The sequence below is a fragment of the Geotrypetes seraphini genome, chromosome 7 (genome assembly GCF_902459505.1).
Source record: "Geotrypetes seraphini chromosome 7, aGeoSer1.1, whole genome shotgun sequence".
Classification (NCBI taxonomy): domain Eukaryota; kingdom Metazoa; phylum Chordata; class Amphibia; order Gymnophiona; family Dermophiidae; genus Geotrypetes; species Geotrypetes seraphini.
In genome coordinates this window covers 193,914,946-193,932,237 of record NC_047090.1, presented here as the reverse complement: position 1 = coordinate 193,932,237, position 17,292 = coordinate 193,914,946, and the positions used below count along the sequence as shown (strand labels likewise).

Below are 17,292 nucleotides of genomic sequence, written 5' to 3'. Positions count from 1 at the left end.
TCCATTTCTGTACTTTCTTTCAAGTTTGGATTTGTACAGAAGTTTAGGAGTGTGTGAAGAGCTGGGGACAGGATCATGTTTACTAGTGTAGGTGGATCTATCCTTGGGCACCTTTATCACAAATGCCTTCACTCACTCATTTAACAATGTGTTTTCTATTAGTTGGTCCTAACGGTGGGTGAGGTTTGAAGGAGGAGAGACTCTGTCATAGGGAACCATGCTACCAAAGGTACAAGACTGTAAGTGCGTGAAAGCTGTCAAAAAGAAGGGCAGAGGGAGGATGGGTGTATGCCGCTCATGGGGACAAGCTTGCAATGTGGGTAAGGATGCTGGTGAGAACTGCAGGAAAAGTCAGCTGGTTTGCTGGAGCACTTCTCTTAGTTTATGGCCATAATTATTTCCTTGCTTTTCAGCTGTTCCATCTAAGCCTAAACCAGTAGAAAGTGCTGCTTCTGCAGCCTCCAAGCCAGAAGCCGTAGTCACCCCTCCTTCCTCTCCTAAAGAACCAATCCCCACAGCAATGCCTCCCGTGCCCCCTGTATCTGCCCAGCCCATGGACGCTAAGCCAGGTGAGTTGCATCTTATTTGGAGAGGAGTGTGATAGGTTCTCTCTCTCTCTCTCTCTCTCCAACTCTCTCGCTTGCCCACTCTCTTGCTTTCTCTGTCTCTGTCTCTTTCTCTCTGTCTGTCTGTCTCTTTCTGTCTCTATGCCTGTCTCGCTCTTTATCTGTCTGTCTCTCTTTCTCTGTCTGTCTGTCTGTCTCTTTCTCTGTCTCAATGACCTCTTTGGTTGTCGGGTGCTTAGTACACTGTCCATATGTTTTTGCTTGCTTTGTATGTATGTATGGTAGCTATGCTGATGCTGAAAGTGTTTCAATGTTTGTATTTATGGTAGTGTGTATGTACTTGGTGAAGTTTGTTAATTGTTTTTATATTAGCTGTGCTGTTCTAATTCTTTGGTTTTCTCAGTATCTGCAGTAAAACCGTCCCCAGTCCCAGTAGATGTTGTGACTGTGAAGGGATCTAGATCGGAGCACAGAGTAAGTGGGGGGGGGGGACTAAAAGCTACCAAGTGCTTTTTCCCAAATGTCTTCCTCCATTTGGTAGTATATCAATGTAAGCTTTTCCACGTTGTCGTTTTCATTGTAGGTGAAAATGAACAGAATGAGGCAGCGCATTGCACAGCGACTAAAGGAAGCTCAGAACACCTGTGCAATGCTGACCACGTTCAATGAGGTGGATATGAGGTAAGAAGGTCAATCAAACCCCCTCTATTACAGCCCACCATGGCTCCCTTATCCGCTGCTGTAGCCTTTCATTTTACTACTCTCCATCCCGGCACAATGACATCCTTCCCTTGAGCATTGTTTTACCCTGCTGGTCTTGCGCTTCTGAGGCTTAGGTTTCTCTGCATTAGATGTAATTGAATTGCTTTATGAAATTCTACCTCTTTCTTTAAGACAAAACATGTAAATATTTCTTTCATAAAAAGATAAGGATGGCAAAACGATGCTCTCGATTTCCCTGCAGGCACAGCACTTAGGCTGTTGCCTTCTTAGCTTGATCTAAGTGTCACATTAGAGCTGCTTCCAGACTCTAATCTGCTTTTCATCGATTGAACTTGGAGCCATTTCCAGCTGATGACAACCCTCTTGGGGGTTTGAGGAGAGCCTGCAAGCAGAGGCCAGAGACATCTTTCCAGACTCCTTTCCTGAGACTGTATACTATGAAACGCAAACTCCGTAATGATCACACAATAAGATTCGGTGACTCACAGCTGAGATGTTTATCATTTCTCTGACCTGTGTCTTGGGATATTGTAATAACTTTATGAAAGTAATCCTATCCTTAAATGTGGTTACATGTGGAAAAATTACCTTTAAAATGCAAAGCACTGTAGACTTCTCTTTTCCTAATCTTGCTATATCTCTGCTGCTGGTTTATCAAAAATGTGATAAATTTGCTGTGTGTAAATGAAGCCAACAAGACATTCAGTAATGTCTGCATAAGGAGGGCCTGGCTCTGATTCAATGAGAGGTGGGGATGAGGCTGGCACAGTGGCAGTAAGGAGCAGATCTTGACTTCATTCAGCATATAAACAGTCATGTGGTACACTGTTTCTACAGACTTCAATAGAAATGCACAAAATATTTGAAATTTTTTATCGTCCTTTCAGACCAGCACAGAACGGATGGGTTTACGCTACTCTGCTAGCAGATGGAGACTGAGACATTGACTTTTGGCTGTAGTACAAGTGGACTGTGTGGTCCCTATTACAATCAGTCTTTTCTCAGTCTCTCCAGCAGGTGGAGTGGTAAGCTTGTGCAGTCTGTGCTGAGGTTTTTTAGGGCCTGTTAGATCTGATTAGTGAATCTTTCTTGTCCCTTATACTGTCCGGACAGAGCTTGGGGAACCCTCTCGGGTGTGCCACATTCAAAAGGGTCCAGTCCTTCCCCCCCCCCCTTTTCCCCCACCTCTCCTTATATCTGAAGACCTGGCTATTCTCAAAAATCTGATACCTAGTCCATCTCTGGCACTCTAAGCCCTCTAAAAACCCTTCATACTTGGACCTCTAACCTTTCATTGTTAGTTCTTTTCTATCCCATCTCCTGTAAACCGTGCAGAGCTCTACAAATGTGGAGATGATGCGGTATACAAACCTAAGGTTTAGTTTAGTTTAGTTTAGTCTTTGCTTTAGAGGAGCCTCAACTGTACACCTGGCCACCTGTTAGGCACAGACTACAGTTTAGAGAGCCAGTGGGGTCTGCTCTCTTTACAGATGGTGAGCTGTGAGAAGATATAAAAAAAACCCAAACAAATCAAAAAGAACAAGAAATAAAAACGAGCATAAAAAGGGCCTGAGGCTGCCGTTTTTATACAGCATTGTTGTGCATGGGTCTTCGGCGCATTCATTATCCCAGGACAAGCAGGCAGCATATTCTCACACATGGGTGACGTCACTGACGGAGCCCCGCAGCGGACAGCCTCGAAAGCAGACTTGCTTGAAGATCTTTCTAAGAGCTTCTGAGTGCTGCACCGCACATGCGCGCGTACCTTCCCGCCCGAACTAGGGGGCACGTCTCCTGTGAGGATCCTCAGTTCAAAGTTTTCCGCGGAGCCGAGAAGACCTGTTCTTTTCAGCTCTGCAGCACTTAGCCTTCTCTTCACCGCATGGGTGACAGGGGAAGCCCGGGTGTCTCCACCGCCCCCTGCTGATGAGCGGTGGACATGCGAAGGGGAGCTCTGCACGCCAACACCCGACACCAGTTACCCCTCGAGGTGGCTGGAACACTGTGTGCACACACCGGCTGCATCCACTGTTCGGTGCCCACAAAAAAATGCACTTTCTGCTTTTTAGAAGTGCTCATAAAGCACAGTTACTTATCGTAACAGTTGTTATCCAGGGACAGCAGGCAGATATTCTTACACATGGGTGACGTCACCGACGGAGCCCCGCAGCGGACAGCCTCGAAAGCAGACTGAGAGGGACCAGGATTGGAGTTTCTTTATGCAGGTTGATTTGTTCTCAGAGAGGTTGGTAAGGTTTGAGTCTGTCTCGAGAAGGACAAGGATGTCGTCAGCATAAGTGTAGATTGTTTCAAGGGGGGATAGGTGGAAGAGTTTCAGGGAAGACATGTAGATGTTGAAGAGAATAGGAGATAGGGGTGATCCCTGCGGGACTCTGCAAGTCGGTTTCCAAGGAATATCGTGGTGGACGACATCAAAGGCTGCAGAGAAATCGAATTGTAGAAGGACAGTAAACTTATTACGAGGGTGTAGTTGTTGCACCTTTGAAATTATTGAGACCAGTAGGGATTCAGTGCTGAAGTTGGATCTGAAGCTGAATTGGTAGGGTAAGAGAATGGAGAATCTCTCTAGATAGGATGAGAGCTGGGTGGAAATGATGGCCTCTAGCATTTTAGTCAGGAGAGGATTATTTGCTAGGGGACGGTAGTTCAAAGGTGAGGAAGGGTCAAGATCAGCTTTTTTCAGTAATGAGGACAAGGTAATATGTCCCATTTCTGCGGAGAATAGGCCCGATAGTAAAGCAGAGTTTATAAGTCTGGTGAGGGATGAGATGGCCTGCGCAGGAATATTCTCGTACAGGTAGGAGGGGAATGGATCCAGAGCACATTTGCAGGATTTCAGTTTGAGGCAGAGGGAAGAGATCAGGGATTTGGATATGGGTTCGAACCTAGTCCAGGATCTGTCTGCTGGGATGGGGTTAGAGTCGTTGGGGGCCGGAGAATTGTAAGAGACTGCTGGAGAGAAGGAGCTCCTTATGGTGGTGATCTTTTCATTGAAGAATTTTGCTGAAGGGGAGGAGTGGGGTATGGTGGAGTCATTTTTAGAAGTTAAGGTGTGCCAGATGTTAAACAGTGTGTTATTCTGGTTGTTGGATCTGGAAATTTTATCACCATAGAAATTCTTCCTTGCTTTTTTTAATACTGAGTTATAAAACTTGATATTGTCCCTCCAGGATTGTCTGTCTGAAGGGGATTTGTTTTTTTTCCATTTGCACTCCAGTGCTTGACATTTCTGCTTCAGTTCTCTGTGGTAAGGAAGATACCAAGGGGCCTTACGTGGTAGGAGATAGATTTGGTAGTTAAAGGGGCAAGAGGTTTACCCAGTTGAGCCAGTTAGATTCTGGGTCAACAGGTTTAGAACAAGAGGGAAGTTGGTTGAGGAATTGGGTCCAGAACAGTTTGCTCGCGATTTTTTTGCGGAAGGTGACATGGTTTGTGGCACGGGGTGGAGATTTGAAATGGGACATGAAAATGGGGAGGCAGAAAGAACCTAAGAAGTGATCGGACCAAGGGACATGTTCCCAACGAGCGTCTTCAGTAGAAGTTTTGTGTTCGGTCAAGTCGAGGAAGCTGATGATGTCTAGTGTGTGCCCCTTTTCGTGGGTTGAGGATGACGCAGGAGAGGGGAAACCTAGAGAAGGGAGGAAGTTTTTGAATTCGGTTGCATTCTTGTTGGTGGTATCATCTAGATGGAGATTAATATTGCCAATTATCAGTAGTCTCTGGAATTTTAGGAAGGCGCTTGTTATGGTCTCAAGGACGAGATCGGAGGATTTATTTCAGGGGGTTGGAGGCCGGTATAATAGCAAGACACCTAGTGGGTGGGGGTGGAGTTCATCTTTGACTGAAGCTAACATGTATTCTAGTGAAGCTTAGCTTCCCTTTTCAAGGCGCTGAATGTCAAAGAATGATTTGTAAAGGAGTGCCAGGCCCCCTCCTTTTCGGTTTATTCTGGGAGAGAAGAGGCCATGGTTACCATGAGAGCAGAGTTCGTTTTTGTGTGAATGTCATCTTTATCCCAGGATAAGCAGGCAGGTATTCTCACTAATGAGTGACGTGATCCAACGGAGCCCCGACGCGGACACTTCTTTGAAGAAAACTCGAAATTTCGAGTCACCCACACCACGCATGCGCAAATGCCTTCCCGCCCGATGCACCGGGCGTGTCTCCTCAGTTCTTATTTTTCCGCGGAGCCGAGAAGTCCGTCTTCGACTCTCTGTGCAAAGTTCCTTCACTTGTGCCTTCTAAGTCCGCGTTTTTTATTTTAATTGATCATAATCGCTGATTTTCATCGTGTTTTATTGTTTAAAAAAAAAAAAAAAAAATTTCTTCGTACTATTCGACCGGGCAGGCCACGTGGCTGCAGCCCCACGGCTTCGATCTTGTGTAGGAGCTTTTTCGGCCTATGTCCCGGCCTATCACCGGTTTTAAAAAGTGTAACAAGTGCCAGCGCGCGATTTCGCTAACGGACCCTCATCGATACTGTGTTCGGTGTCTCGGGCCTGAACACATCCCAAAATTGTGCCGGCCTTGCTCCACACTCACCGCACGTGCTTTCAAGTGCCGTTGCATCCTGTGGGAATCGCTCTTCATGGAGTCCTCGATGGAGCCGTCGACCTCAAAGGGACCCGCATCTGCAGCCCCACAGTCTTCCACCTCTGTGGCGCCAAGTCTCATCAAGCCCACCTCGTTTGTCCCGGCTCAGACTCCAGCGCCTGCTGCGATGCCTTCCTCAACCTCCTCAGGTCAGGTAGCCCAGCAGCCCATTCCCCCAGTCGTGTTGAAAGTGCCCAAGCCTCGAAGTCCAAGCACTCACACGCTGCTCCGAGAGAACGTGAGGCCCACGCAGGTGGTCCCATTTCACATACGGATCCATCCTTGCCAGCCTCGTTCCAGACCATGCTATAGAAGCACTTCATCGAGCTCTTTACCACGATGGGACCTCAGCTTCTCTCCCAAATCCAGCCTGGGCACTCGGAGGCCTCCCGCGAGGTCGAGCCGCCTCCAGTGCCTCAGTGGGGAACACACTCTCAACAGGGAGCAGAGTCTCTGCGAGTGTCTGGTCTGGCAACAATGCATGCATCGCAAGGAGCAGAGTCTTTCTCCATGCCACCTTTGGAACCGATACACTCGATGCAAGGAGCAGAGTCTTTGCGAGTGCCTCCGTTGGAGCCGATTCACTCGATGCAAGGATCAGAGTCTTTGCGAGTGCCTCCGTTGGAGCCGATTCATTCAATGCAAGGAGCAGAGTCTTTGCAAATGCCTCCATTGGAACCGATGACCCCGACGGGGTTCTAGCCTCTACGGCAGCAACCCCTGCTTCGATCGACTGCTTCCAGCCCCATCCACTACCTGGGGGCCTCAACGAAGCCTGCCTCACCCCATCCATCGAGGCCAACCTCTCGACACCGATTGAGGCATTCCTTGAGACATTCATCCAGGCACGCCTCGCCTCGGCGGAAACAGGCATGCCGGGACCATTCACCTCCACCGATGCCAGAATTCGAGGACACAATGGGATCTTTTTCATCATCTCGATCCCTGTCCCCAGCGGACCCAGAAGCCTCGACCTCATCGAGCCCATCACGGAGCCAGGCAACGGCAGACCAACTGTCCTTCTCCTCGTTCCTCTGACAGATGGCTGAGGACATGGACATACCATTGGACATGGGTTCCAAATTCTCAAAGGAATACCTGGATACTATGCGCCTCCCTCAACCACCCGCTGAGTCCCTTACGCTTCCATTGCACAAGCTTCTGGACCAGACCTTCACTTGATGCTTCGAGACACCTTACTCCATCCCTGCGGTCCCAAGTAAACTGGACACCAGGTACCGCACGGTCCATCGCAAAGGGTTCGACAGCTCTCAACTCTCTCACCAGTCCCTGTTGGTGGAGTCATCATTGAAGCGATCCCATCCCTCCCAGGTCTATGCCGCCGTCCCGCCTGGTAGAGAAGGAAAAACCATGGACTGATTCGGCAGGAGAGTGTACCAGAACTCCATGATGGTCTCGAGAGTCCTGAACTACAACTTCCACTTCACAACATACTTGGAGTTCCTCCTATCGGTATTCCAGAAGTTTATGCCCTACGTGGACACGAGGGCACACTTCGAGTACCAAGAAGCGCTGGTCTCGCTATCCCAGCTCCAGGTACAGTTGATGCAGTCCTTGTACGATGCCTTTGAGCTTGCGGCTCGGGCAACAGCGTGCTCAGTGGCCATGCGCCGGCTGGCATGGCTGAGGACCATCTACATGGATCCCAACCTCCAGGACAGGCTCGCGAACGTTCCCTGCGTAGGCACCAATCTCTTCGACGAATCCATCGAGGCGGTGACCAAGAAGCTGTCGGACCATGAACAATCCTTCCGGTTCATAGACAACCCCGCGAAAGACAAGGCGCGCGCTGACAACTGAGCGCTAGATGGAGGCGCGCGCCGAAGAAAATTACCGTTTTTAGGGGCTCCAACGGGGGGTTTTGTTGGGGAGCCCCCCAGTTTACTTAATAGAGATTGCGCCGGCGTTGTGGGGGGTTTGCCTGCTTGTCCTGGGATAAAGCAATGTTACTTACCATAACAGTTGTTATCCAGGAACAGCAGGCAGCTATTCTCACATCCCACCCACCTCCCCTGGGTTGGCTTCTCTACTAGCTAGCTGAACTGAGGAGACACGCCCGGTGTATCGGGCGGGAAGGCACTTGCGCATGTGCGCGACTCGAAACTTCGAGTTATCTTCAAAGAAGCGTCCGCGTCGGGGCTCCGTTGGATCACGTCACCCATTAGTGAGAATAGCTGTCCCTAGATAACAACTGTTATGGTAAGTAACATTGCTTTATCCCAGGACAAGCAGGCAGGTATTTTCACTAATGGGTGACCTCCAAGCTAACCAGAATGGAATGGTGAGAGAGTTGGCAACTTAGGAGAATAAATTTTGTAGTACTGTTTGGCCAAACTGTCCATCCCGTCTGGAGAAGGTATCCAGACAATCCAGTGTGAGGTGAAGGTATGAACCGAGGACCAAGTTGCAGCTTTACAAATCTCCTCAATCGGTGTTGATCTGAAGAAGGCTACAGAAGCTGCCATCGCTCTGACCTTGTGGGCTGTGATTTTTCTGTCAAGGGGCAATCCAGCCTCAGCATAGCAGAATGAGATGCAAGCTGCCATCCAGTTGGAGATGGTGCGCTTGGAAACGGGGCGTCCCTGGATAACAACTGTTACGGTAAGTAACATTGCTTTTTTGATCCAGGATTCTTGATGCACAGGAATCCAGGGTCGAGGTCCCCGAGTAGGTCCTTTAGTATTTGGGTCTTGTTACAAGCTGATCTGGTGTTACAGTAGAGTGTTGGGACTGGGGTGAGAGAGTCAGAGTTGAGGCTGGGTAAATTGGCAGGAGGAACGGGCTTTAAGGAGGAGTGGTTAACTCCTCGGAGGTTTTTTTTTTGAAGGGGTGATTTCTGGTGCGCACTAGCACGGGGATTCTGAGACCAGGGCGGATGTTATAGACATTTGTGGAGTCGAGTAGATTGGGGGGGAGAAGTATCAGGCAATGAGTAATGTTGGTAAAAGAGCAAAGCAAGAGAAGAAGGAGCCAAGAAGGTGGCTTCATGGTGAGATCTAGGAAAACCAATAAGAGGGCAGAAGGCAGAACCTGATTGTTTATTGTATGGGGGTCTGGAATTAGAGGTTTGGTTCTTGTTGGATATTTGATAATAGATGTCTTAGGACTTGATTGATATTTTGGAAAGTGGCTTAAGACAGATGGAAGCTTGGCACAGTGGCTTAAAATGGTGGAAGATTTAGCACCTGATTGCTTCAGGAAAGACAGAGCAGAGGTAAAAACTTAAAATAGAATGAGAAACTTAGCACCCAATTGCTTCTAGTAGGACATGAGCGGAGGAGGAATATAGCAGCTAAATTGATTCTAGTAACTTTACACCTGATTGCATCTAGGAAGGCAAAACGGAGGTAGAAACTAAAGCAAGAAAAAACTAAGCACTCAGTTGCTTCTAGTAAGAGCGTATTAACCTGTAAGACAAGAGCTTCTGGTAAGACGTTGAATCTAGTAAGATAAAACATAAAGAAGACTAGCACCTAATTTCTTCTGGTAAGACGGTGCGGCGGAAAAACTTAAGTCAGATGGTAGATTAGCATCCAATTGTTTCTAGTAAGACATAAGCGGGTGGAGCTTAGACAGCTGTTGGCTTCGTGTAAGGACTTGGGTAGAGGTAGAACCTAGCATCAAGTTAAGGTAAAAACATAGCATCGAACAGTCCTTCCTGCACAAGCGGTGTCAGGCAGATGAAGGAGGATGGGGATGGCAGGGGGTTTTCTCCTTCCTCTACCTTAAAGAGCAGGGGCGGTGGTCGTCGGCCCTAGACACAGGGCAGAAGAAGAGTAAGCCGGGGTCGACGTCGCTGGGCTGCAAAATCGGGCCCAGAAAATAATAATAATAATCATTTATTTTTTTTATATACCGCCAAAGCCATGATAGTTCGAAGCGGTTTACAATAAGAGATGCTGGACAAACAGCGAAGTGGTACAATACAGTGAAGTGGTATAATACAAAGTCATCGTATTTGAGGTACAGTGATACATTATAAGGCGGAAAGTTCAAAGTTAGAGCCGCAGGGGGCATCGGGAGGCGGAGCTGCTCTCCCATGCCGGCCCGCAGTCCTTCTCCTGCTGCGGAAGGGCTGTCTTTCGATGGGGCAGTTAGATTACTGCAACTCGCTCTACAAAGGAATCGCTCTTAAAGAAATCCATTGACTACAACTAATTCAAAACACCGCAATTAAAATTATAACAAATAAGAAAAAATTTGACCACGTGATACTTCTGCTCAAAGAAGCTCATTGGCGTCCAATTGTCCACAGAATCTCCTATAAAATAGCACTATTAACATTCAAAATATTAACAACTTAAAGCCCCATCATTCCTAGAAAGATTCATTATTCCATATATTCCTACTAGAAGTTTGAAATCGGAGGATAAAAACCTTCTAATAATTCCTTCACTTAGTACAATAAATACAAGACAAAATACGATCTTTGCGGTTACAGCGCCTAAAATATGGAACTCCTTACCATCATTTATGATTTTTATTTTTTAAATTCTTTATTCGTTTTAAAACTTATAACAAGTGTACAACATTACATCATAAAAAACTTTTACAGAACACTTGAAATTCTTTCTATTATCATCATAAATACATAAGATTTATTCCCTTCCCACCCACCCTTCCTCAATTATTTCAATCAAACATAACATATAAATATTATAAAATAATTATTTAATAAAATTTCATAGCAACCCCCTCCCCCTATGTATAAATATACTATCAATGGAAAATGATGTCTACTCATTACAATAATTTGCCAATGGCCCCCAGATCTTTATAAAATTATTATAATTCCCTTTTTGCAAAGCAATTACTCTTTCCATCTTATAAATGTGACATAACGAATTCCACCAGAACGAATAACTAAGATTAGTATAATTTTTCCAATTATTGGTAATATGTTGCATGGCGACTCCTGTCAAAATCAATAAAAGTTTGTTATTGCTTGATGAAATTTGACTTTTTGTTCTCATTGACATACCAAACAGAATAGTATCATATGATAGTGCTACATAATAATAGACAATTTATCTGAGACCAAATTGATTTCCAAAAGGTCATAATACACCTGTTCCTAAAACATCTTGACAACTGATCCACTTATCTCTTTCCTCTCAATAGCGACCTACTGTCCTTTTGATCACTTTTCTCCTTAACAATGAATTTCCTGTCTAATTACTTCTCTTTCTTCTTCCCCTCTTGAAGTCAGTCAATTTGTACCTTTGCTTAATCTTTGTAAACCGCATAGAACTTCATGGTATTGCGGTATATAAGCTGTTATTATTATTATTATTATAATACATGGACAATAAAATATTAAATGATCCAGTGTCCCCGATTACAGATTAGATTTAGAGCTATACCATCATTTATTAAGGAAGAAAAATCATTAAGTAAATTTAAAGGATTGTTAAAATGCTGGTTGTTCAAGGACACCTTTGAGACCTAATCGTCGGATTCTCTTTTGACTCATGTTTCCTCTGTCTTAGGTTCCGAGAAAGTTAAAAAAAACAACAGATAGACAAAAACAATCCTTTTAATTTTCTTTCTTAATCTTGATTATACTTTTAAAATTTTACCCTCCTTTTATACTTACCTTTCGTGTTCTCTTTACTATGCCTATTGTAGTTCTTCCCATGTATTAGTCTGCAATGTTCGTGTGACTATTGTAATTAATAACTAAAACCCTGTTTTTTAATTGTAAATCGCTTTGAATTCACGATATTGCGAGACATCAAAATTTTCATAAAACTTGAAAACTTGACTGCTGTGGCTTTCCTCTGCGACTGCTGCGGTTGTTCTTCTGCTGTTCGTGCAGTGAATCACCCCTTCGCTAAGGCGAGCACCTTTAACGCTCGCCTTCGTGCGCTGAACGGCTGAGTGCCGTTGGCTCCACCCCTTTCAAGGCAGAACTCTAAGTTCCGACATCGGAGGGGTGGGTGGCACAATCTCTCTCCTCCGCCTCTGTTCCTCCTTCACTCTCTCCTGCCTCCTGACTCTCTTCTTCATAACTGGTCACCCCAGTTTCACGATCTGGACTCTCCCGTACCTCTTTGGGGGTTGGTTCGTCACAGCCTATGCTCTCACCCTTCCTCAGCATCTCACCTAGGACCCTGCCTTTATTTTTCCCTGTGTTCAGAATCTTCCCAATCCCTTCTCTCATGTCCAGTACCTCTGTGTCTGGCATTTTCATCCATTTCTTATGCTCAGTACCCCCTCTCTGTCCTGTCCCAACATGTCCCTCCCTGTGTCCTGAATCGTCCCTTAACATAGTAGATGACGGCAGATAAAGACACGAATGGTCCATCCAGTCTGCCCAACGTGATTCATTTTAAAAAAAGTTTTTCTTCTTAGCTAATTCTGGGCCAGAATCCAAAGCTCTACCCGGTACTGTGCTTAGTTGCAACTACTGAAGTCTCCATCAAAGCTCACTGCAGCCCATCTACACCTCCCCAGCCCATCTTCAACCAAACGGCCATATACAGACACAGACTGTGCAAGTCTGCCCAGTACTGGCCTTAGTTCTCAATATTTACTATTATTTTCTGATTCTAGATCCTCTGTGTTCATCCCAGTCTAGTATTCCTTCTTTATATTCTACTCACCCCCCTTATATTTTTCTTTTGTCATATATCCTAGGCAACTACCTATCCCCTCCCCTCCCTTAGCTCTCTTCCAGATCGTCATGAGACAGGCTCTGTAACCCTGTAGCAGCTCCCAGCTCTTCACCAGTAGCTGCCACCAGATTATCCAAAGACCCTGCAGGCAGTGGCAGAGTCATCCTCTGAAGGCAGCATGGGACCTTCCAGTCGCATAGGCACTGATGAATTTGCAGCATCCTCACCTAATGGAAACAGGAAGTTTGTGTCTTAAGGGGCAGGATGCTGCAGATTTGTCAACATGCACGTGGCTGTCTTCAGAGGATGCAAGCAACAGCAGTAGACAGGGAGTGACATGAGCAGTCAGCAGGAAACCTTCTGCCACCTTTTCCCTGTGAAAACTGGCTAGGCCTGCTGCTGCTGGGTGGGCCTGAGGCAAATTTGGATGGGCCAGGCCCCTGTTCAGAACCATAACAGGAGACCACAAAAAACCATTTGCCTCAGCTTGGCATTTAATATAGATAAATAAGGGTGGATGATGTATGGAATTGCCTTCTAGGCAGAGTAAGAGAGTGGAGCGAGCCTGAGCTGAGATCCCTTGTTGTAAGGAAGAGAAAGCAGATCCAAAGCTCAGCTGAGGGCTGTGGTTCTGTGATGCATTCTCTATCCCAGATGGAGGAGTAGCCTAATGGTGGTTAGTGCAGCGGACTGGGTTCAATTCCTTAACCCTAGGGACAGAGAATGTGCAAGAGAAATGATTAGTGGTACTAGCATTTCTCCCCTCTCAGTTCTATCCTTTCCTCCTTCTTCCTCACAATCATCATTCCCTTTCTCTGTTTCACTGGTAAGGCTTTGTAGAATTTGTTGAAATGCGTTTCTTGCCTGGATTTTCATAAAATGAGCCAGGTGCTGCTGGTTTCCCCTCTCCTGTCCTTTGCTGTGCTGCATCTGTCCTTTTGGGGGGTTTTCCTCCCTTTTCTCTCCTGACCCTTCTGATACCACTGCTTTCCCTCCATGCTAGCCAGTCCTCAGTTTTCAGCTTTCATGTTAGTTATAGAACTGATGAAAAAACTGTTCATTCCTTTTATTGACAGTAACATCCAGGAAATGAGAGCCCGACACAAAGATGCTTTCCTGAAGAAACATAATCTCAAACTTGGCTTCATGTCCGCCTTTGTGAAGGCAGCAGCTTTTGCCCTGCAGGAACAGCCCATTGTGAATGCAGGTAAGAGTGTGAAGGCCTGTGGTATCGCGTGAGGTCCTTGCCCAGTGATCTCATTGAATTGTTCAGCATACGTTTTCTTCCTGGTTTTAGGGCTGAGATGTTTTACCAAGTCCAAAAAAGGGTTGAGTCTGGCCTCATTTTTTGGTAGCTCATTAAGTGATGATTCCAGTCTACAAAGTTTGACCATTTCAACCTACTTCTTCCCAAAGTAGATTTATGGCTCAGTGTGCTCCAGTGAATGAAAGTGGTAGAGCTTTGACCTGTGGCTTTTTGTATTTGACTTACAGCTACCTATTTGACGAATAAATGTAGACAGTAGCTTTCTTGTTGCTCCCCCAGTCCATTAGCATAGGGGGGTAAACTGATGCTGCTTTCCCAGTACCTGTGTATTTGGGAGGAGGATCGTTTAAGGCTGGGGGGTACAGTATTATCATTGTACAGAGGGCAAGTGGTAGTGTTGTCTGAACCCTGACTCATCAGTATCTGGATGGGGTGAAGGTAATTCTGCTTGAACCTCCGTTGTCCTGTGCTTGCCTTTGCTAAAGCTATTTTCTCCTTTCTCTCTGCCGTGATTTGTTTTGTAGGCTCAGTCCAAGTTATGAGCTGAGTAGCAACTACCTGCCCATGTTAGCCTTCCATGAAGGACACTCCAGCCAGCCTTCACAGTTCTTGCTGTAGTGGGCTGAGAACAGGAATGGATTTCAGCCTTAATGTATTATTCTAGGACAAGCAGGCAGATATTCTCACATGTCCCAGTATGGACCCAGTATGGACAGTAAAAAAGTAAAGAATTCAAAAGCTTTAACACTGCCCGCATTCGTGAGTGCCTTCGCACCCGATGCCAGCTCGTGAGGTCGTCAGTTTTTCGTTCTCCACAGAGTGAAGAAGTATCTCTTGTTTCTCTGTCAAGTTTTTTTTTTCTGTTCTTTACTTCTCTTTTGAAAAACAAGTAAAGAAGAAAAGTAGAAAGGAAAATAAATTTGGGACTTTCTTCAAACTTCGTTCATTATTCAATGGCCTTCACATGAATTTCCATCCTTACTTCCCACTGTGATCATTCATGGATTTAAAGCCTTGTTTCTACTCACCCCAGCTCAGCCTCTCCGAGAGGACGTTACTATTAGCAAATACATGTACAGTACATTATGCAAAAATAAGGGCCTCAATAATTTAGGTGACAGGGATATTGCTGTGGAACAATCTGACAGGACCACTCAGGTTACTTTTCAGACGTCCGGAAATTTAAGAAGCTGTGTAAAACAGCTTTATTTGTAGAAGCATTTTCTTGAAGAAACATGATGGCAGATAAAGGCGAGATGGCCCATCCACAGTAACCATTATCTCTTCCTCTTTCTAAGAGATCCAATGTGCCTATACCAGGCTTTCTTGAAATCAGACGGTCTCTGTCTCCACCACCCCTATCGGGAGACTATTCCACGCATCTACCACCCTTTCTGTAGAAAAGTATTTCCTTAGATTACTCCTGAGTCTATCACCTCTTAACTTCATCCTATGCCCTCTCATTCTAGAGCTTCCTTTCAAATGGAAGAGACTCGACTCATGTGCATTTACATCACATAGGAATTTAAACGTCTCTATCATATCTCCCCTCTCCCGCTTTTCCTCCAAATTATACAGATTGAGATATTTAAGTCTGTCTGCATATGCCTTATCACGAAGCCCACGCACTATTTTAGTAGCCTTCCTCTGGATTGACTCCATCTGTTTGGCCACATACAATCACACCTAAGTCCCTCTGTTCTGTTGTGCAAATAAGTTTTTCACCCCCTAAACTGTAGCGTTCCATTGGGTTTTTGCAGTCCAAATGCATGACCGTGCGTTTTCCAGCATTAAATTTTAGCTGCCAAATTTTCAGACCATTCTTCAAGCTTTGTCAAGTCTTTCTTCATGTTATTTACAGTATCCTGGGTGTCTACTCTATTGCAGATTTTGGTATCATCCACAAAGAAGCAAATCTTACCAGACAACCCTGCAGCAATATCGTTTATAAAAATTTAAAAAGAACAGGCCCAAGAACAGAACTTTGAGGCACACCACTGGTAACATCCCTTTCCTCAGAGCGATCTCCATTGATCACTTTCCTCTGTCGTCTTCCACTCGACCAGTTCTTGACCCAGCCCATCACTTTGGGACCCATCCCGAGGGCACTAAGTTTATTTATTAGATGTCTGTGTGGAACACTGTCAAAGGCTTTGCTAAAATCTAAATACACCACATCTAGCGCACATCCTCTATCCAATTCTCTGGTCACCCAGTCAAAGAAATTGATTAAATTTGTCTGACAAGACCTACCTTTAGTGAATCCATGTTGCCTCCGGTCCTGTAATCCACAGGATTCCAGAAACTTGACCATTCTCTGAATTAAAAGTGTTTCCATTAATTTACTTACCACAGAAGTCAGACTTACCGGCCTGTAATTCCCTACTTCTGCCTTACTTCCACTTTTGTGGAGAGGGACCACATCCGCCCTTCTCCAGTCCTCCGGTACCACTCTAGAGACTCATTCAAAAGGTCAGTCAGCACCCTCGGATGTACATCATCTGGCCCCAGCTCCTCAAGAACACAACTCTCTGAAAGACTGAAAGGGGAGAGTGTGGCACAGTGGTGAAAGCTACAGCCTCAGGACACTGAGGTTGTGGGTTCAAACCCATGCTGCTCCTTGTGACCCTTGGCAAGTCACTTAATCCCCCCTTTGCCCCAGGTGCGTTAGATAGATTTTGAGCTCGCCAGGACAGAGAGGGAAAACTGCTTGAGTACCTGAATAAAATACATGTAAACCGAGCTCCCCTGGGAGAACGGTATAGAAAATGGAATAACCAAAATCGATTAGGTTCTACCACTCACGTTTGTCTTCTGAGGTCCCGCTGCCGGTGCTTCAGCCGTGAACACAAAACAGAAACATTTGTTATGCAATTCAGCCTTTTCTTTATCAGCTTCTTCTTTGTTCTATTGTTATTTTGATGATTATGTTTAGGTTTAAGCAGGTAGAAATTTCTTCAATAAAATAAACCAATTGCCAGAGAATGTGATGAAAGGGTTTAAAAAAGGTTTAGATAATTTCCTAAAAGAAGAGTCCATAAGACTTTATTAAGATGGACTGAGGGAAATCCGCTGCATATTTCTAGGATAAGCAGCATAAAATCTGTTTTCTTGGGATCTTTCCACTGTTGGAAACAGGATACTAGGCTTGATGGAGCTTCAGTCTCTCCCAGTATGGCCACATTTATGTCCTTATTATGCAGTTAGTTTCCCATAGCACAGATAATCTGTAAACAGTGACACCATTTCCCGTTTCCCATATTCTAGGTATTTTGTTCACAGTAATCCTGTTTCTTCTTTTTTTTGTTGTTAGTTATCGATGATGCAACCAAAGAAATTGTGTACCGAGATTACATCGATGTCAGTGTTGCAGTGTCCACTCCCAGGGTAAAGCACAAGGATGCTCCCTCATGCCCCCTCCTGTTCCTCTTTTGCCTCTGTCCTATTCATTTCATCTGTTCTTGTCTGTCTCATCCTTACCACC

General features: G+C 45.4%; 1 protein-coding gene across 1 annotated transcript in view; it reads left to right on the top strand.

Moving 5' to 3' along the window:
- The window catches only part of DLST (dihydrolipoamide S-succinyltransferase), a 157,043-nt gene that overhangs the window by 113,745 nt on the left and 26,006 nt on the right, over positions 1–17,292 (top strand). Inside the window, exons 8-12 of the mRNA XM_033951095.1 lie at positions 414–569; positions 970–1,040; positions 1,150–1,247; positions 13,618–13,748; positions 17,122–17,195. Of these exons, the coding sequence (XP_033806986.1) occupies positions 414–569; positions 970–1,040; positions 1,150–1,247; positions 13,618–13,748; positions 17,122–17,195 (530 nt within the window). The remainder of the gene's footprint in view (positions 1–413; positions 570–969; positions 1,041–1,149; positions 1,248–13,617; positions 13,749–17,121; positions 17,196–17,292) is intronic.